The following is a 21990-nucleotide window of genomic DNA, read 5'->3' on the forward strand; positions in this document are numbered from 1 at the left end:
CCTCCTATGAGAAAGTGGAGTGCAGAGACTTCTGGCAGAGTGTGTTGCAATTTAGTTGGGAGTTCATCCAACAGTCAGGGAAAAAAGCTATTTATCATGTCATTCTGTTGATCTGGCAAAGAAAGAAGAAATGAGGACAATATACAGTAGTTTCTAGGGAATTGGTTGTGGTATTCATGTGAAATTCATCCTGACTGAGAAGGAAGAAAGTCTGCATCTGTCTGTTTTCATCTGCTATGGTTTGAAAAGTGCATCTGTTTGTGAGGAGGAAAAAAACTTTCACTTCTTGTTAGTGACACACGTTAACTGGTAATAACCACTTCTCACTGGGCCAGACTGAGCAGTTATCAAACACACTTGGCTGGGCATGATCACACATCACGTATCCATCCAGTGGTTATATGAGCAGCAGCACCAGACTTGTATAACAGATTCAGAAACTCCAAATGCTGAACTCCTCCTCCTCATCATCTCACTGGGCGCATCTGCAGGCTGCAGGAGCAGAGCGATATGAGTTTACACGGATACATTTAAACTAAGCTTTTCCTCTCTGCTCACTGAATATCCCTCAAAAAGAGATGAGGGATTTTTGAATTAAAGGCGAGTAGCAACTCCGGCTCAGTTGAAATACTCGCTTTGTCACATTCAATCTAATTGAATTGAGATCACAATGGGATTACGCATATTTGGCACGCCACTTTACGCATATGCGTGCGTCTATTTTTTTGTTTTCATCCTGCAAGCTGTCCGGTCTCAAACCAATCCGGGGACTCAGCAAGGAGACAACCAAAGAGCGGCTCTCCGACAGACGCTACAGTGGTCTCACAACGGCAAGGTCTTTAGCATATTGAGCCAGGGGTCGGAGTACCAGCCACCGAGGCGGAGGGGCGCACCTCAGGAGCAAGTGCAGGCGCGACCTGTCACCATCATTCGTGATGCGAGCGTGAGACAACCGGACACTCCGAGCCAGCCGGCGGCCCAGCAGCAGCAGCCTCCCCGGCCAGCATCCAACCCTCACAGCCCCCGCGGGCTCCCGCCTCCGCTCCAGAGGCTCCTGAGAGGGCAAGAGAACCGCCAGCATCCCCATGACCGCCCCGCTGAGCGCACGGAGACGCAGAGGAGAAGCAATGACACCGAGCAGAAGCTCACTGTCAGCCCACCTCCGCCCCGGAGAGAAGACATGATGGTCGGTGATGACCCCTACGACCCCTACAAGTCCATCGACAGCGATAATCCGTATTACAATCATTATGACGTCTACGAGAGGCCGAGGTCGAGATCAAGATCGAGGCCCGGATATGGAACAAGCTATCATCAGTACGGTAAGAGTGGAGAAAGTGTTCTCAAGACTACACTAACCAGATAGATATGACCCTTTAAGTGGAGTTGTTTCAACTCTGGGGGGACACACATATTTGAGTGAAATTTTTGAGTATCAAACACTTAATTTCCTGCGTTCTGTTAACTTTTACGCACCAATTTGTGTCTTTTCTGCACCAATTTATGGTGTCTAATTTGGTCAAAATAAAAGTCCTCTGCTACTTTAATGTTCATGCACTAAATAGTGAGGTGAGGACATGCCCCCCGTGCCCCCCCTGAAATATACACCTATGCTAAAATGCTTCCAGTGTGTCAGTCAGTTAGTGTTGTCTCATTTTAATTTTCTGCATCTATTTGGCATCTGTTAAAGTATTAGTTTGAGAATGACCCATATTCATTTACTGACCTGGTTTATGTACCACATATTTATTATAATGCTGTATTGTTGTTATAGGTCTGCCCGATCTCGTACCTGATCCCTACTATATTCAAGCCTCTGCTTATGCCCAGAGAGTCCCAATGTACAACCTGAGATGTGCTGCTGAGGAGAACTGTTTGTCAAGGTAGACTCACGTCAGAACTTATCCACAGTGAAAGAGAGAAAAAAAAAAGATGGGGTTTACATCCAAGTCTGAGTGTGATTCAGAGAGCTTTGAGCCATAACAACCACCTAAAGTGTTTGTGGGTGAGGGCTGCCCAGTGGAACCATCAGATGAGGTCAAATTAACCGAATCCTGCCACTGATGGTGGAGACGGGGTGGAGTGGAAGTTTAATCATAGTTTGCCCCGAGGAGAGAAAGCCCGAATGGTAAACACATTATCGAAAACTAACCCAAACAACCACGTGCCTCCAAACTATTTTTCCAGCCTCCATATACACATAGACTGCCTTCACTCAGACACAGAGAATCTGCTCCACTCAGACGGGGGGGGGGATCGAGCAGGAAAAACAATCTTAGTGATGTAATTGTGTCCACATATGACCTGTGTCTTTTTTTCCTGCTAACTTATGCTCTTCCTTTTCTTCATGTCGTCAGCTCGGCTTATTCAGCCAGAGACTATGACACCCGTATGCTGCTGAGGTTTCCTCAGAGAGTCAAGAACCAGGGGACGGCGGACTTCCTCCCCAGCAGGCCACGTTACTCCTGGGAGTGGCACAGCTGTCATCAGTGAGTATAATGTCATGTCAGTGCTTTCCACCTCATCATCACACACAGAAAGAGAAAGTCTCTGAGACTTGTGGCTGCTCTCATGTGTCATTTGTTCTCATTGGCCAACATGCTGACATCAATTGTCTGAATCAGATACAGATCAAAAACATTCAAATGTTACCTTACTCATTTGTTTTTAAAGGTCCAGTGTGTAGGATTTAGTAGCATCTAGTGGTGAGGTTGTAGAATGTAAACCTCTCCCACATGCCAAGCGTGTAGGACAGGAGAATGCAACCTGCGGCTACAGCTCTTAAGCTCTTCTCCAGTGGCTTTGACAAAAATACATGGAAATGAATCAGTTCAACATTTTAATTTTCATTTATCATTGTTGTAAGCCTAAAGTGATTCTTACATTCTTCAAGTGTAAAAATGTGTAGTCTTTACACCAAATAAACAAACACTTGTAACATTTTGTAAACTAAAACATGTGTCGTAAATCAATGGCCTGGCACTTTAACCTCTCCATTTCTGGGCTAGCTATGGATTCCAAAAAGTCTCGCCATAGCTGCAAAGCTGAGGTACCAAATAATCATAAATTGTCCAGTGGCCCAGTCTACCATGTGGTAAAATAAATTAATGAATGCTCATTTAGACCTATCAATAATGTTTATAGGCTAAGTTAGATTGGCAGTTCAATCCCCGGCTCTTCCAGACTGCATTTCGAAGTATCCTTGAGGAATATACTGAACCCAAAATCGCTGTTCCTTCGGTGTGTGTGTGTTAAAACAAACTGAGTAGCAGGTGGCACCCTGCCTCAGCCACTAGTGCAAAAAAAAAAAAAAAAAAAAAGCACCTTGAGTGGTTGGAAGACATTTACCATTTACCAGGTTGCTGACCGTGGTGTAGAAGAACCACAGTGGCCGACCTGAAAATGTAAATGGCCCTGTCTAGAACCAGCGCTTCATTTTTTCGTTCTGGGCTATTGTAAAACAACATGGTGGACTCCGTGGCAGAGGCAGGCCCCAGGAAGTGCACCAGACCTTCAAGCTAATTTGGCATAGTAGCCAAACTGTGTAATTACAACCTCCAGGTCCATCACATGATGCCATTGGAACTTTTCCCTATAGACTTACATAGGGAAAGGGATGTTTGTAAATCAGTAGTTAATTCTTTCTGAGCATCGTAACCCCCACGAGATGACTCGTTTCTCTATTGGGATTTGATTCATTCTGTCTGTAAACATTTTAAAGGTTTAGAAGAGCTGCAAGATTTAATCATTTTATCCCTATTCAAGTAAGCAGGGCGCTAAACCGGAAGTAGCTAGTTAACTACTCGGCTGGCGAATTCTCTTGATGCAGGAGATCCGGGTAATTGTACACTTAAGAAGTGAAACTTTTTTGGCTTCATTCACTACTGAGCAGCTTCCATAGCCCTGCCTCCAACAGCTTATTCAAAGGTTAGAAAAACACGATTCTTATTTTCAGGTGTTTATGCACTAATGAAAGCATAGGTATGAATATTATATACCATTTCTCCCCCTAAACCCCACACACTGGACCTTTAAGAGTTTAAATTGCAGATGGAATATTTTCTTCACACATTGTCACTCTGTAGTTGTTTTGTACATCATTTACAAATATAAGCAACCACTTCTTTCTAGCAGTTTTCTTCACTACATCATTTGTCTTCTCCAGCCTGTAGTTGTGGTATGGCACCCCCTGTTGAACCACAGTTGTGTTACTTTTGGCTGTTTTATAGTTTTGTTGGCTCTTTTATTGCGTTGCAGGGATTTGGGTATCAGGAATGACATCTTAAAATGAGTTTTAATTGCATCGTCAGGCTTTTAAATATGTCATTTTCTACTTTTGCAAACTCGACATAAAGGCAGTGAAATGGGCTGTGACTGTGACTGAACTGTGTGTGACCTTTGCATTCAGTTAATTTATAGCTGCGAAGCCAGACGTTGTAAAAGAAAGTTCTGTGATGGAGATAATGAGCCAAAAAGGAAAACTGCTGGTATGGTTGTCCCTTTATTGAGCACATGGAAAAGTGCCTAGTTTTCCTTGATTCTGCAGAAACTACCTCAGTCCATAGTTATGTTGTGAAACAACCAGTTCACTGTGCAAATCCTCAAGATGGAGCACACATGGCAGAGATCCAATAAACTGTTGATGTAGACTGTATAGAAATTTTGTCAGTGTTTTTAAAGTCGACTTATGTTAAAATCCAGACTGTTTTTCTCTCATTAAACAAACTAAGATAATGGAGTTACAGCAGAATCAGATCCACTGTTGCTCTACATGAACATGATGAATTAAATTAACACCTGAGATGTTTGCAGTCACAGCAACTTGTAGCCTGGAACTTGTCAACATTTAAAAATTAATCTGTAATTATGTAAATGTGGCTCAGGAGCAAAAATGGTCCCTGGTGAGACTGAACGTGACAAACAGCACATGGTTGTTTTACTGATGTTGAACTCACTCAGTTCAGTTTATAAACGCCTGCAGCTGTTGAACACTGTCGCTGCTGATCCACAGGCACTTCCACAGCATGGATGAGTTCAGCCACTACGAGCTGCTGGATGCCTCCACTCACCACTCGGTGGCCGAGGGCCACAAGGTCAGCTTCTGCCTGGAGGACACTTCCTGTGACTACGGCTACTACAGGCGATATGCCTGCACCTCACATACACAGGTCTCAAACATACCTATTTAAAATATAACTGTTGAAATGTTATTATTAACTTTAAAAGAGCTATAATGGACATTCAGAGTGTTTCTGTGACTTAGAGTCTGGGCTGGGATTGTCTTCACACGGCTCTAAAGATTGATGATGCCTCTCCACTTCCTCCCAGTGTACAAAAATGAAGCCAAAATACCTCAGATGCGAGCGCTGCCATCTTGCACTTTTGGAGCCAGAGTCTGCACAGTAGAAAGCTGGAGCTGTAGTATCGAGTTTCTATACACCAGCGCCATTGATCACGAGCACACCAGTGACACACACGGCTGTCAATCATGATGTCGAATTCCTTTTTATAGCATCAAATAACTTATTAAAACCAAACATATCAGAAAAAACACCTGGCCTGCCTTCAGTGACAAAAACCATCTTCTGGAAAAAAAGTTCTTTGATGTGTATTTTGATTTTTTATTTCAGCTCATGTCCCATCCGATAACACTGAGGGGGCGGGTTTTACGATCTATACTGCAGTCAGCCACGAGGAGAGAATGAGAGGTTTTAGCATCACTTTTGGGGAACTTTCATGCCGTCCATCTTTATATACAGTCACAGTCAAGGCAGCAATACATGTGCAGCTCCTGAGTCCAAGACAGATTTCCCCACAGGGACGTATCGCATCATACAACAAAGTACAGAGAAGCGCGGATTACAACACACACAGAGGAAGCATGACTTCATTCTTTTCACAGGACGCCATCACTCCACTATACCTTTAAATTGCAAATAGTAGTTTGCTACTGTATTAATGCTCTGAATGTCATGTGGAGCTCCTTTAAAGCTGCTCTTATCAACAGCTAAAACCTCGGATAAACCAATTGTACACTTCCTGCTCAGCACCAAACGGCAGACAGACAACACCAGCGATTACCTTGTGGACACAGTGAAGAATATAGCAGCTAAGGAGATGGATATTTTCCTCAGGAGTTGGTGGAGACCAAATACAGAGCTAAAAGAGAGCGCACATTTTTATTATATTTATCATGTGGCCAGAGACATAACTCCAAATGAACAATAATGCTGCTTTGTGTCAGCTGGATGTGTAAATAAGCAACTTTTTGCTAGCAAGACTGCCACATCAACTATATAAAGTTATCATACGTCAGTCTGCTGTTTACAGGTTGCTTTGGGCTGCCCCCAAGTGGCCAAAGGAAGGAAGCTCAACAGGCAATTAGCTGCTGTAAATAAACATGATGCACAGAAACATCGAAATAACACAGTGACATAACCCAAACGATGGCTCTGCTCTCGTCAGCTGTCACAATAGTGGGATAGTGAGCCAGCATGCACAATACAAGGACCATTTCATTATTTATATGTGTGCTTTTCCTATCGTGACATGTCAAATTGTCTTCAGTAAAAAAGATCTATTTGAATTATTGTGGTTGCAAAATAAAAGCCAGTTCACATCAAGACATATAGCTATAACAATACTAAAAACTGCAGTGATACCCTGCTGCGCATTCACACTTTAATGGTTTAGTGTCATTTGGGTTTAGATCAGATTAGAGGGTAATGACTTCTAATGACTCGTTTCTCATTAAATGACTTGGTTGTAGGATTTTGCTTTATACATTCCTTAAAATGGAAAAGAGAGTAACTTAGAAAAACAAGCACTCTATTTGTGAAGCAGCCGCCCTTTAGAGAACAACTTCAGTATTTCCTTTTTGCACAAGCCAGTGGTGATTAAATGATTTCCTGTAAGATGATCCCACCTGTCTGGACGTCTGTGATCAGTTCTGCTGCACATGATTTATTTTTTCCATCCTGTTCTTTTCTTTATTTTGACTGGCTGATTTCTGTCTTTCTTCGTCTCTGTTTGTCTCATTTTTTTTTATCACAAGTGTTATATACTTACCGTTAGATATCAGACTGTACTACTTTGTTACAGATACTGCTCTGTATGTTAAAGGGAATTATTTGTTTGTTTATATAATATGTTCATGTGGATGGTGTCCAATGTGCAGGGTCTGAGCCCAGGATGTTATGATACCTACAACGCAGACATCGACTGCCAGTGGATCGACATCACAGATGTGAAACCTGGAAACTATATCCTCAAGGTCTGTCCAAAAAACCAGATGACATTTATCTCCCTCGTGAGACACTAAACCCCTTTAAAGAATTGCACCTGGTGTGGAGTCACCTTGTATCCATGAGTGTATGTTGTTTATTTATCTTTGCTGCAATGTTATTGATTCTTATATATCAGCCACATATATTTTTGTTCTCACAGGTCAGTGTAAATCCACACTATCACGTCCCAGAGTCAGACTACAGCAACAACAACGTGCGCTGTGACGTTCGCTACACTGGCAACTACGCCTACGTGTCAGGATGTCACATGTCATCGTGAGTGTCATGTCTCCAGTGACAAATATCTCTTTGATATTTCTTGCATCCTCCGTAAATCATCATGATATTTTTATTCTCTTTTTTCAGGTATTAAGAGATAACGGTCATTCGCAGCAGCTCAGTGGAGATGCTCTGTAAATGACAATGCAGAGGACTGCATACAAAAGCATATAAACCACCATGAAATAAATGTTAGACGTTCATTTTATTATTTAAAATACTCCCAATTTAGAAAGAAAAAGACAAGAAAGAACAAAAAAAGACTCATCTGACGTCATAGTGCCAGATAATGTTGAATTCTTCTTTGCTTGTGTTGTAAAGCAGCTTTCCTCCTTTCTGATAAATATATTCTTATCTCATCTTTTCTTACAAGCATTTTTCATTTCTGAGTTTTTTCTATTGCGTTGTACTGTATGCTTGCATTTAATACCACTTGTAAGATAGTTAAAGAATAAAATCCTTGAAATTTAGAAGCTTAGAATACCAAGCTACAAAGGATAACAATTCAATATCGATTATATCACGATTTTAAAATGAAAAAGCTGTAAAGGAAAATGTATTTGTTATATTTATATACAATGAAAGAAACTCTTTTTACTTCAAAGTTTTTGTTGAAACTGAGTTGAATAAAACTTTGTGAAAGTGTATCACCTTTTTAGACTGAGCCGTTTGAAGTGACTTCCCCATCTTCCCTTTGTTTCTGACCTTTATAACACACACACTGAGAATCACAAACAGACAAACATGGTGTAAAAGAAAGGTAAACACAAAAGGTTGAACGTAGGGCTGCAAACTAATGATTTTCTTTACAGTTTTGGATTTTTTTCATGAATCCATTAATTGTTTGGTCGATAAAATGTTATAATGATAAAGTGTTTTAATTCTACATACTTGATTTAATTTTATTTTATTTTATTTTGGGGAAAGAATGACCTGATTCCTGTAAAATGTATACATAATATTCCAAAGATACATGCTGATTTTTAAAGATTATTCCATAAGTAAGTACTGCAGTGATTTCCATAGACTATTTTGTTTAAATTAAGTCATTGAACTTGTGAAGAGAACAGAGACAGAAATATTCTGCTCAATGGTGTGATCCTTTGTTAGAGTAAAAATAATAATAATAGAGGCAGCGGGCATATGACTGACTGGTGACATTAACAGTGTCATTAAACGTAACATTATAAAATAAAAAAAGGACATTTTGAAATAAATGATATTCAGCTTCAGCAAAAATATTTTATTATGAAGGAATGATGATGTAATATGTTATTATAATTAATAAGTGGAATATTTTATTTTTTTTAATTGTATGCTTATATTTTACGCATTTAATTAATTAAATTAATTATTATCTGATTTATTTTGTTACTCAATATTCAACACTTTTGTGCTGAATGCTCCATGATTTGGAGAATTATTATCATTATTATTAATAATGATGTAGTAGTAGAAGTAATAATAATCATTATTATTATTAGAAATAATTGATTAATATTTATTCATTTATTTTTATTTATGTTTTATTATTACCTGGTGACGTGCAGCACACTCCGGTCCAGCAGGGGGCGCCACTGAGTCTTTGTCCATGTTGTTTAAATTCAGTGATTTTATCAGGTTGTTGGGAGAAACTGGAGTCCACCACCACCACCAGCAGTGTGTGTGTCTATGAGAGTGTGTGTGAGCCTCAGGACCAGATATTACTGACTAACCTGTGTGTTTGTCACGTTAACATGCATCACCCGGTCCGAGTGTCGATCCCGTCGTTTCGGTCAGAAAACAACTCGATCGAGAAAGGATACACGGTAAGCTGCTCCATAATAACCTCTGTGTGTCGGTGTGAGTCAGTGTGTGTGTACCTGTGTGTGTCGTCTGCTCTGCTGCTGTTAGCAGTTTCTCATTTTAACTCCCATATCATTTATGGAGCCTTAAAATTATAAAGTATCTTCCGTTTAACATCAAACTGCGTTAGTGTCGCTGTTATTCACAGCACTGAATTCACCCTGTGTTGGAAACACTGGAAACACCTCACTGATCAAAACTACTTATTAAAAACAATTTAAAGAGTAAAACATGTTATACATGAGTCTAATCAGAGCCACAGGGTAAACCAGCCCACACAGGATCCTCAGCTGTCTGACAGAAATAGGCTTGGATTTAAATGAAGCTGTCTGACATCAGACACCTAATATCAAGTCTTAATGAACCCTTTAAACTCATTTTACCTCCATAAATTCACCATAAAGGAGCACACTAGATGTTTATAGTTTTAGTGAGGCAAAAAAATAAGACCGTTCACAATCAGAGCAGCACAAGCTGAGATATATTGACTTTACTTCTTAGTGTAAGTCAGCCTCCACACACACATGGGAGTTTACACTGCACACAGTCTGTAGGTTAGGCTCCAAAACTCCAGGTTTCAATGCAAACTTTCTGTCAATTACAAATCTTATACAACCTCTTTTCCCCCTTTATTTAAAGCACATATGTAGCATATATTGTATATAATTCTTACTCTTATTTCTACTTATGAATATATTGTGTTGTACATTGTAGCATCATACACATAGTTTTATATTTCTAAATTTTCATACTAGTTTTATACATTTTAATGTGGCATGAGGCTCGTATTTTTATATCTTTACACTCTTTACATACTCAGCACATTAAACATATTCTATATTTTTAAATATTTTACATCCTAGTGTTAACATTGTAGCATACATACTTAATACTTTATACTTCTTATTTCTGCTTCTACATGAAAGCGACTGTAACGTATTACAATTTCCACTGGGGATCAATTAAGTGTTTCTGATTCTGCTTAGATGTCATATAGGCTATACCATGAAGACATGACTGTGATGTTAATCCTCTCATCTAACTCCTGGTAAGACAGCCAATGACCGTATTTGCCAAAATGTCAAACTGTTCATTTAAATCTGTATTCCTTACATAAAAACTGCTTTGATTGAATGATAATGAAAACACTGAATATTTATACTGACACTGACAAAGAAATTTTTAATGCGATTCGGTCGTTTCATGGATGATAACTGATCTACATGAGAGCAATAGCACGTTTATTTCTATAGCATATTTCATACACGGCGGCAGTTCAGTGAGCTTTACATAAAGTAGAATAAAAACATAGTGCAAGTAACCTCAACTATGTTATATCTTATTCTGGAGCACCATATTGAGATAGGTGAGGCCAGTATTGACTCTAATACTGACCTAGTGTGACTGGTGACTGGTGCATCCTTAACTTTTAGCGTCCCTGAGAGGTCAAACTGTCCAGTATTTGACAAGAAGAAAGCAACAAACACCAGGTTACCTTGTTCTGACCTCCAGGTGTGGAACCAGTGTTTTATATTAGAGTGTATTATGACTTAGTGGCAGCAGTTTGGAGAAGGTCCTGTCCTGTTTCAACATGACAGTGCCCCCCATGCACAAAACCAGCTCCATAAAGAACTTGGCGTCTGCTACAGAGTCGCCTTAAACTAGATTATGTCATAAGCATGGGAGATTGTAAAAACAAGATTAAGGACAGTTTGACCCCTGAATGAACACATCTGCTCACTGAATGCTGGTTATTCAGTAATGAAGCTGTAAATTGTTTGTTTGTACTAAGTGCGTTGCTCGTTTCTTGCATGTTCATGTAAAATAAAGGATCTCATATGAGTTTAATGTATGAATATATACATTTTTACAGTGATAAACCACTGGGATTTTTATAGCATTATGAAAACAGTGAATATATTTGATGTCATCAGTGTCTTTTGGACATTTTTCACCTTTTTTTTGCAGTTTCTTTCCACATTGATGAAAACGTTTTATTGCTGAGTTGTTCCAGAATTTGTCAATAACACTGGCTCTTGGGCGATGCAGTATGCGTTAATGTTGCCAGGACAGAATTGCAGTAACCACTGCCGTCATTCAAGAGCGAATTTCCTCATTTACCTAACATTGGTGAGAAGAGCGTTGTTTTACAGAAGAATCCAGAGTGACGGAAGCAGAAGTCTCTTTAGGGATGTGAACAGTAATCCTGACAGATCACATTTTTTTTTTACAGCAGCCAGATGTTTCCTCTTGGTAACTAGCTGACACAGGCTGTAACTGACAGCTCTGCAGTCAGCTGGTCAGTCCGCTACACGCCATGCACGGATGTACTGGGAGGGGCCGTTGTTGGCTGATGGGCTGTGGTGATAAATCATGTTTTCCTCAACTGACTCTCAACAACAGAAGTCACCCTTTTTGCAAAGAGTAGTACCAACATTTTCCTTCTTTCCTTTCTGTCTTTCAGGTCTTCAGAATTGACGTGCTGATGAACGGCAGACAACATTCTGTTGAGAAACGTTACAGTGAATTCCACGCTTTGCATAAAATGGTGAGCTCCAGTGAATCCCCAGAGTGCAGACAAAGTCCTCCTTATCATGAGTCCAAATTTAATGTTCAAGTCCTTAACCTTAGCATTTAATAAGTGAAAACCTTATGATATTACAGGGTTCCCACAGTCATTAAAAAACCTGGAAAAGCCATGGAATTTCACATTAATTTTTTCCAGGCCTGGAAAAGTCATGAAATTAGTAAAAACCTTTAAACGTTTTGGTAAACTCCTGGAATTTTGTTGTGTATAATGAAATTGTTACAGTAATCTACTATACTGTAACATAACAGCACATTTATTTCCATGTCAACCTAAAATAATATGGATCGATGTGTGACAATGTTTTATTTACCATCCTGTATGTGTCTTCATTTTCTCCTCGCCTTCATCTCTCTTTTCCTGTATGCCAGCTGGCCGAAATTATGTCTGAATAGAGTTTGAAAAACATCAGGCAAGTGGGGCAAAAAGGGAGTTATTATGGGTCCTTGATAAGTCATGGAAACGTTTAAAAGTCTGTAAAAATGTGTGGGAACCCTGATGTTAACATATTCACCACTACAGTTGATTATGTATTTTTCACTGATATTTAAGATGGAACAGAGTTTCAGTGTCTTTGCTGTACTGCATAAAGTACAAATGATGACTTTATTAGGGATACAGAGAACGGTCCATAGCATACCACAAAAAAAAAACATTAGTCTATGTACAAAAATACTATATATATCTATGAAAAGACAAGAAATACCCAACACTACATTATATAAGTTCTTAAAAATGGACAAAATTCAATAAACTGCACCTACAAACAAGCTGGAGAGCCAGTCTAGATGAAAACCTGACTGAGCTCAGCTCAGGTTTGGACAAGGCCTGAATGATATGGTACTATTCTCTGAGACAGAGAGCCTGCACATATATCGATAAATAAGATTTCACATTATAGCAGGGCAAGTAGGCACACCAACATTTACAAACATGCGGCTGGCTCTACACCACCATGGAAGTTTAAGAAGTAGTCTCATGCCATCTTTATAGGCCACATTAAGTCTTTGCGTATTGCTCTTGCTACAGGAGCGCCACAGGGCAGTATGCAGCAGGGTGCAAAATGCTCTAAAAAGAGCGATCTTCACATTAACTGAATACATGCTGAATTTGTGAGCAAGCATATTAGCTGGCACATACAACTTGTGACACTGTCTGTGGATGTCTTTATCATCAGTTAATCACTGACAATATAATGGCTGAGATATTTAATCTCATTACACACTTTGAGAGCAACACCAGATAAAAAGAATTCAGGAAATACTAATTTTCTTCAATAGCTTTTGTAGGCCGGCACTATATGGGCAGAAGATTACCAAGTCGTCTGCTAACAGAAGATGATTATCAATTGCTCAGACTACTAAAAATGTATTGACAACCGTTTAAATTATTGGTTATCATTTTATGTAAATTATCAAACAGAAATTGCCAGATATGTGTAGGTTGCAGTTTCATCAGAAGGGCTTTTCTCATATTATTAATAATTCATTTTGTCTGTTGCCCTGTCAAATAATTGGAGTGTATGATCACTATCCGAACTTCTCCAATCAAACAATACTTGCGTTTGATCGTTTTTGTATACAGATCTAGAGAAAAAGTCTATTTGTATGGTTTTGCTTGCAGCAAATCACAGCCGGTGTTCTTAGATATATTTATGTGACATGTGATTGGCGCTCCACTGCAACAGGTACAACTGAGTCTGGGGTGTGGTGAAGTCAAGCGCAGTGTCTTGGCACACTGTAAAGACACTGCGCTTGTCTGGGGTGTGGTGAAGTCAAGCGCAGTGTCTTTACAGTGTGCCAAGATGCCACCAAAACATTCAAAATGGCATCTGCTGGCATTTTACACAGCTGAATGCTTCCATTCACATAATGGGCATCAAATGAAGAAGAAGAAGAAAAAAGGAACCAAATGAAGCACTGTTTTGGTATCAGTATCACTTTAAGGGTACTGGTTTTGTAATTTTTTTAAATGATACCTAGCCCTAAAGATGACACGTTGTGCTCTATCTTCCACCTTCAGTGTCTGAGATTTTACAAAGTAAACCATTAATTCAGTGATCACAAAAGTAGGTACAACATAATTTATGTAGCCCATTTCAAAGACATAACATTGGCTTTATTTACTAGTACAACATCCAGAAGTGTGTACTGTAAGCATGCTCAGGAAATCACTACAGCAGATAAATAAATGATTAATGTCCTCTGGTGGTGAACCACGTTCACCATACCATTTTGTTTGAGGTTATTTACAGATGAATCCCTCTTCCTGTTCTGCTCAGTAGTCGAGCAGACTTGCAGTGGAGCTTTGCTTTTCACACCTTTATACACTGAAAACACTTTGGCATGTCACAGTATTAAATGCACAGGCAGTTGCTCACTAAATGATTAAATGATTGATGGCAGAGTTCCATTTAGCTGCTTCATTTTCAGGGTCCTAATATTGTACATGCTGCCTCACTGCTATGACTTACATTATGACAAAGTCAAAATGTCTGCAGCCTGTGGAAACTGCCAATTATGGTGAACACATGGTGGGTTATCACTGATGTCAGTAGGAGTGTAGTATAGTAGTTTAGTGCTAATTAGGAAACGTGGGCATGTTAGCATTTAGCTCTAAGCACCACTCTGCCTACAGCTTCCAGGCCCCCAGGAATGTCACTCAGCCCTGCCTCCAATTGTTCCCAGTGGCCACTTGCAGTATTGCAGCAAAAAATCCCTGGTGGGCCAGAAAGCATTTTCCCACAACACTGTAAAACTGTGGACAGGACATCTCAGACTGCAGACTGTCAATTATGACTTTCTATTATGAATTTTTGACTTTCTTCAAGCTGAGCGCCACTACAATGTAAAGTTTTTGAGCCAAGCTGGAACCTGCATTTTGAACCAACGAGCGTAACACTATTAGGCGCCATCTCGGCATCTGGTATCTAGGTATTATGACAGATCTATGACAGCTTCAAAGAGCTGCTAGATGGCTTTTGACCAGGGATACTCAACTTGCTTTGCTCTGGGGGCCGCCTCTGCAAAATGACAGGACTCTAGCAGCCAGTCGCAGCAGCTCCACACAGGTCAGGTGTACGTAGGGACGTTTCTAGGATTTGAGGACATTCAGGGATGAACCCATGCCTCTGTTCGAGTGTCCTGGGGTTCCTCCATGGCACTTTTTTTTTTTAGGTTTTTTGATGCTTTTTATAGACTTTGGCGCCTTAAATACATCAAAAGTACAAAAAAATCCCACTGTGAATCAATTCATTTTCATCATGAATTAGACAATGTTCTGGGACCAACCAGCAACCTATCACAAGGCAGATCTGGCCCTCTGACTTTAAGTTGAGTATGACTGCTGGTTTGTCCTGTATTTTTTAATATGATGTTTTCAAATCCCTCCAGCTAAAGAAGAGCATAAAGCCACCTGAGATCCCCTCCAAACATGTTAGAAACTGGGTTCCCAAAGTCCTGGAGCAGAGGAGACATGGTCTGGAGCTCTACCTGCAGGTACTTCGACACACTGCCACTCCACCTACTGTTTGCTGAAAATAAAGAACAAAAAGTTCCTTTATGCAGATGAAGTCAGAATCATGAATGCAGCTTTTCTTTTACCAAATCCAGATTGTGTCTAGCGCAGAGTAAACACACAGAGATACGGTACAGATGTAGGGAGATTAAACAAAGCCAGAATATCACCAGAGAGTTCATGCAGGTCACTCCAGTTGTGTACCGCCGCCGCTTCATGTGCACATTGCAATTTGCTTTTGTTTTGTCTGTTTTGCCAGACTATAATTATGGAAAATGGAGTTCTCCCAAAGATATTCCTGGATTTCCTGAATATCCGCCATTTTCCTTCAGTGCCAAAAACAGAAAGCTGTGGGTGAGTTGAATCTATGAAATGAAAGACCAGGTTTGTGGCAGTTTTTAAAAAATCTGTGTGAGAGGATGCTGCCAGGCCTGTGGACAAGTATGTGGCTTAACTTTCATTCTTTTTCTTTAAGGTCATTTGATACAGAATCAGAGGAATCAAGGTGAGTCTACCACATAAAATGCTTCAGTAAATACCCCACTTGTGAATATTGAAGCTTTTACATGTCATACATACAAAAGACAGTTGCTAACAAGTGGCTAAATGAGACTACAAAGGTTGTCCGCAGGCCCACCCACAGAGATCCAAAAGGTCCAATAAATGGGTCGGTCCTTTAGATCAGTGGTTTTCAAACTTTTTGTGCCCAAGACACACCAGAGGGAAGCCAAAATCTTAGGCAGACCTATATTTATATCTGTGCACAATAGCTTCTACAACATGTTTTATAACTCTTGTTACGACTTAAGACAATGAAAATAAGAAAAAATAAGCTTTCATGATACTGTCTACTGACAGTTTTTTTTCTTTTCATGGTAGGTCGTCTTCACTGGTGCTTTGTTGTAATTTGCTCCGTACAATAAAGCGATCCATTGTCCCACTCACAGCTTTCTCCTCTTAATTGTTATCATCCCTCACACTGGCTGCCAATCAGGGCTTTGAATGTGTCATACTCTACAATTCCTATGCGTAAACGGCGACTGCTACTACTCCGCCTTTACAGCCTTGTTGTGTTTCTACTTGCGCTCTTGCAAACTATTCTGACTCAAACTGTCCAACTCATAGATTTATTAGTTTATAGTATTTTCCAGTTGTAGTTAAGTTGGAAGTTTAGTGGTGGAGATGCTGAAGTCCTGCAACTACAGAGTCATTTGTTTATAGCTTAATGTTAGCTTATTACTTCTGGCAATTGCATTAATGCTACAAAAATCACTGAAGCGGTGTTAATTTGTGAAGATTATCTCACTAAACAAAACTCATATCATAAACTTTTGTTTGCCTCTGATCTTATTTTCTGCAATAATCCAAAATCCAATGGAAAAACCCCACTGGATTTTGGAGAAAGCAACCAGGGCGACATTAACTTCCAGGTTCGCCCACAAAATAATATTATCGCTCCACCACTTTATACTGCTTTTATGAGTCACGTTTAATTCAGGCTAGTGTGCGAGAACTTTGTCATTGACACAGATGATAATGGGTTGCCAGATCTGGTAGAATTTGTCTTCACACCCTCTCAATAAGAATTTAATTCTTTACCAGATGCAGGTACTGCGTTACATCTTTCATAAGAGCAGAGAAGGTTGGAGCTTGTTCGCTTCCAGTTTAGTAGTGTCAGTCTCTGTGCTAGAAGGGTTACAGATGTTTTATGTTATATTGAAAGGTGGCTAGCACAAGATCAGATCATTTGACTCCAGAGGATTTTAGAGTTTTGCACCATTTTAACTGGTGAAAACTTTGTTAGTCACTATTTGCTCTGCACTTGAACTTTACTCGGCATGTCAGTGACACCACCTACATTTCTTCATCCTGTTGATTCATATGCAGCATGTAACCGCCCACAGACCCTCTGACTTCTCCTTTTTGGGCTTTTCTTAGTAAACTTTCACATCAGCCGGTCTTGCTGTTTCTGAGAGACCCCTACCTGCTGCCGTCTGCTCACGGTGAGTTCAGGCTGCCTATGCCTAATATCATCTTACCCCTGTGCTTAATCATTCCAGATATTAATTATTTATGGTAAATAAACTATAAAACTATTGTACCCTCTTCTTGCTCATCTTACCTTTTCTTACCTTTCAGATTCATTCTCAAACGTTGTGATCGAAGGTGTGGTACATGGAGTTTTCTACCCAGATCTTCAACCAAGGTAGAGCTGCTGACACGGATCTGAGGGCACGTCATTGCAAAAAGATGCTCCGTGTTTTCACACCATTTTTCGGTGTGCGTCAGGAGGGACATGACATGTTTAGATACGCTGAGCCTCATTTACATTCTCCAAAGCATAAAACAAAAATCCATACATTTCTTTTCTTCTTTCAATAAATCACTGGTATTTCTTTTAAAACCCTTACACCCACTAACGTCTGCACCATCACTATCGGTTGTTTTTTTTAAATAATCAAAACTGATTTCAGTGGATTTGAATCCTAACAAAATAGTTTTAGGAAGCAACTTCTGTCAGCTATAAAATATAACTATATGTGACACAGTTTGGCAGGTTAACATAGATGTTTTTTAGGCATTAGAATCAAAATAATGAATGACTATAAAGATTTTTTTCAGATTACAGCAAATAACTGCAGAGAAAGCAGGATCCACTGGAAGTAGAGATAAGAGGCAGATCAAAGTAGGGGAAGTGCTCTTTTTTGAGGGCTTTTACTAAGTAAATACCAGAAGTTGAAACCCTGGGGAACCAGAGAGGAAATGCTGATGCCAGCTGGACTGAAGGTTAATTTACCAGACACAGAGGAGGCCTGTAAAGGACAAAGCACAGGGCTGGAGTGTGGAGCTGGAGCCTGGCCTGCACACAGGGAGGTGCCACTCCCTTTGTAGCACCAGCGCTGTGGTTTTTGAATTTGCTCTGAGCTGCCAAATGGAGCCGTGCGAGGGAGTGCAGTGGGTCAGCGTGGAGCAATTTCGAGTGTGTTTGTGCATTCTCGGGGAGCTGACGGCTATGTGCCACATGTAAGGGTGGAAATGATTTGAGTTGTGATGTGGATCTTTTACTGAGCATCAGATGTTCGAGAAGGAGTGCTGCAGTGTTTGCTACTGAGCTCTGTGGGGCTTCTGGAGGAGCCGTTTGGTTAGGTGTTGAGCTTCAGGTTTTGGGCACGAAGCCATTTTGAAATGTAACCATGACAGACAGAAATATGTGGCACAACCTGTGAGTTAGGAATGACATGTTAAAGGAATACTTCACCCCCCCAAATGATCGCTTGTATATCAGTTACTCACCCTGTGTTACATCAACTTTGTGAATAAAACACTGTTTTTCTGGCATGCCTCCGGTTAGTGAAAAATCTAAAAACTGAGAAAATTCTTCATACATTGAAGTCATAAGGGACCACGTTTTAAATCAGCGAACTCTCACACAACTCATGCAGAATAATCCAAGTCTCATCTATCCAGTCGTATGCTCAGTACGTCCCAAACAGACAGCCCTTTCCATTGGGGAGCTGAACTTAAAGTGAACCTTATCTATGCTCTCTTAAAAGCCAGACTCCATTGACAAAAACACTAATTTTGCCTCGCTGAACACGGGAGCTGCTGGTCTACTGCTGCCTCTATCAGTTAGTTTGTGTTATTGTGTGACTTTGGTGAATCCAAACTAATCTTTTAAAACACCAAAGTCACACAGTAACACAAACTAACTGCTTGAGGCAGTGTTAGAAATACTGTATTTATATAGTTTAAATTTTACTGCTTGTTAAATGTGGACCCTAATGACTTTATTTCATCAAGAACCTTCTCCATTTTTGGATTCTACATTCTCCGCAGGCATGTAAGGAAAAAGGTTGTCCTCACAAATTCAATGTAATACATGGTGAGTGATTGATATACAGATCGTCATTCTGCAGGTGGAGTATGCCTTTAAGTTTGAGGTGGGTGTTAGTGGAGTTGTGGAAAATGGATGTTGACAGAGCAATTAAAAGAACACTCCACTGATTTAACATTGCACTCCTATTGCTGTGTCAGACTCGCAACAATTTAAACTAGGGATATTATCTTTTTTATTCAAAGTATTCATTGTCCTTAGCTTGTGCCTACATTACCCACAATGCGTTTGATTGTAGATTCAGATGTGTTTTGCTAACATGGCTTGAGCCTGAGATGAGGAGCTGCAGAAGTCTGGTGAGCTGCTTCTTCATAGCTCCACACCACCAGATTTTTTGGAGACGTGTAGTCTTCAGCCCTTACTTATGCTGACTCAAGTGACATCACTTGAGGCAATTTGTCTGATTTGGTGCCGCTCACTCTGAAGCCAGTGCAACTGCGCATTTGTAGTAATATTCCCCAAGATCTGTAAACAGACTCTGGTGTGTAAAGTCAGTGAAAGTCCCCAGAGAGGATTAGAGAGACCTCAAGGACACTTCTCCACTTCTGATTTATGCCTCCTTGCTTCCTTCACTTGCATTTCAGAAGACATTTAACAAAAGATCACAGAGTTCATTGATTGCCATCAGTGAATGCAAAATCTGACATTTGAAATAGTTCCAGCTTGTGCAAAAATTATGTTAACTGAAGGAAAAATATCTATCATAATCATTAAATTAAAGCAGAAATCTTAGTATTGACTAGAACTGACACAGTCCTGTTCCTATTATACTGTCCCAAAAACTACAGACTCTGCTCACACACACAGGTTGGTAACTGTAGATCTACATATCGTTTTTCACATGAAGATGAGAATCATGTTAGATGTGCGTATATGAGTAGGAACTAAAGGCTTTAGATATCATTTTCTAAAGGCCAGTGTCTAACACTAACACCAGTCATGAATTTACACATTATATAAAAGGCCAGTTTTCACTTGTGGTGATTAGTGACGTAGTCACCCATCATAAAGGGATCCAAAGTGTTTTGTTTTACAGAGCATTTTTAAAATGAGCGACGGTGATTTAAAGGACTTAGAACCAGTACAACACTGTGCAATATGAACTGAAACAGACTGTCTTTATGTTGGTCCTTTGTTAGGTGCAAACCATCTCCTGTTGTGAACACTTGAAATGATGTGTAGCTTTTGTGAAACATTATGTTGCATGTCAGACTTTAGGCAGTAACCGATGACGCTCGTCATTGTTTTCATTGTTGACACTTTCTATGTGACTGGACCTCCACTACAGCACAGTGACAACTACATATTTATACTAAATCAAATGAATCCTGAACATTTAACCTCAACTAAACACATCATGAATTTATGTTTTAACAAAGTGAATCATTTCCTAGAGATCCATCTTGTAGATTTATATGTATTTATATTGTGTACAGTTTGTGCCATAGACTGTATGTAAAGATGGACGTGTCTCCACTTCCTCCCACTGTACAAAAATGAAAAAATATCCCAGATATGGATGCTGTCATCTTCGTCATTTGGAGCCAGAGGTTGCACAATAACAAATTAGTTCCCGCTCATGCACCCAGGCTTTATGACCTGTTCTGCAGCCAGCCACCAGGGGGCGATCAACATGTTTTGGCTTCATTTTTTTCGGGTCGTGAGTAAATGGTGACCCAGGCCACTAGGAAAGCAGCTCAGCCTTGCAGCAAATTTTTCCTAGTGGCCACTCATGTTATTGGATAAAAAAAAATCCCCTGTGGCCGGTAAAGCATTTCCCCGGACCACCTTTATAAAATAGACGTCCATAAAACTGTTGACAGGACACCTCAAACTGCAAACGTCAATTATGATTCTTTCTATTCTGAATTTTTGAGCCATTGCGGTTTCATATTTGTGAAACATTCCTCAAGCTGAGAAAAGCTATTTAAAAATCTGTTTTGTCATCACAGTGTAGAGTCTATGAGCCAAGCAGGAACTTGTGGGCAGGGCCAGGGGGAGAAACACTACTGCGCATATTCAGTGGGCCACATACCGCTGAAGTAAACCAGGAAACTAGAAAGCTTTTCTGATGTATGCGCAAGGCGACTAACTCCTTTAAAAATAGGCGCCATCTTGGCGTCCAATATCTAGTTATTATGAAAATCCATGTGTAACACTAGATGTGCAAAACTCGCACGTTGCTTCTTGTCTCACTGTTTTAGGGTGTTCTAACACTATGGTTCAGTTCAGGTTAGCTTGAGGTACAAAAAAACAAGTTGTTTATGGACAGAATGGTTTGAAGCACATAACATGAACCCCAGTGGTGGTTTTCACAAATCTGGGGTTAGAACCTCAATGACAACCTTTTGGGAAGCGGTAATGTCGTCCATCTTTGTACACAGTCATTGGTTTGTGCTCTAACTTTGTGAAAAGTGTCATTTATGTGCCATAATGTCGACCTACAGTGAACACTGGAATTCTACTGTAGCACTTTAAGATGGGCAATATGTAAAATACTGACACCAATAAAATTCATTATTTCCACAAACTTCGTCTGTCAGACTGAAAGTTCAAGTTGATTTTTAATTAAAATGACACCC

General features: G+C 40.0%; 2 protein-coding genes across 3 annotated transcripts; both read left to right on the forward strand.

Moving 5' to 3' along the window:
• Positions 1-414: 414 nt before the first annotated feature.
• loxa (lysyl oxidase a) lies at positions 415-8212 on the forward strand. The gene is made up of 7 exons (XM_049604552.1): positions 415-1322; positions 1775-1883; positions 2358-2489; positions 5012-5168; positions 7178-7273; positions 7447-7562; positions 7653-8212. The coding sequence occupies exons 1-7, from the start codon at positions 671-673 to the stop codon at positions 7657-7659; spliced, it is 1269 nt and encodes a 422-aa protein (XP_049460509.1). The 5' UTR covers positions 415-670; the 3' UTR covers positions 7660-8212.
• Positions 8213-9179: 967 nt separating this feature from the next.
• snx24 (sorting nexin 24) lies at positions 9180-21938 on the forward strand. 2 transcript variants are annotated; one of them, XM_049603761.1, is made up of 8 exons: positions 9247-9373; positions 11644-11773; positions 11875-11958; positions 15390-15494; positions 15773-15867; positions 15989-16018; positions 17452-17516; positions 17653-21938. In XM_049603761.1, the coding sequence occupies exons 3-8, from the start codon at positions 11896-11898 to the stop codon at positions 17721-17723; spliced, it is 429 nt and encodes a 142-aa protein (XP_049459718.1). In that variant the 5' UTR covers positions 9247-9373; positions 11644-11773; positions 11875-11895; the 3' UTR covers positions 17724-21938. The 2 variants fall into 2 exon arrangements, with proteins under 2 accessions (XP_049459717.1, XP_049459718.1); XM_049603760.1 differs by lacking the exon at positions 11644-11773 and having other exon boundaries at positions 9180-9373.
• The last annotated feature ends 52 nt before the right edge of the window (positions 21939-21990 follow it).

The sequence above is a fragment of the Epinephelus fuscoguttatus genome, linkage group LG18 (assembly GCF_011397635.1).
Source record: "Epinephelus fuscoguttatus linkage group LG18, E.fuscoguttatus.final_Chr_v1".
Classification (NCBI taxonomy): Eukaryota; Metazoa; Chordata; class Actinopteri; order Perciformes; family Serranidae; genus Epinephelus; species Epinephelus fuscoguttatus.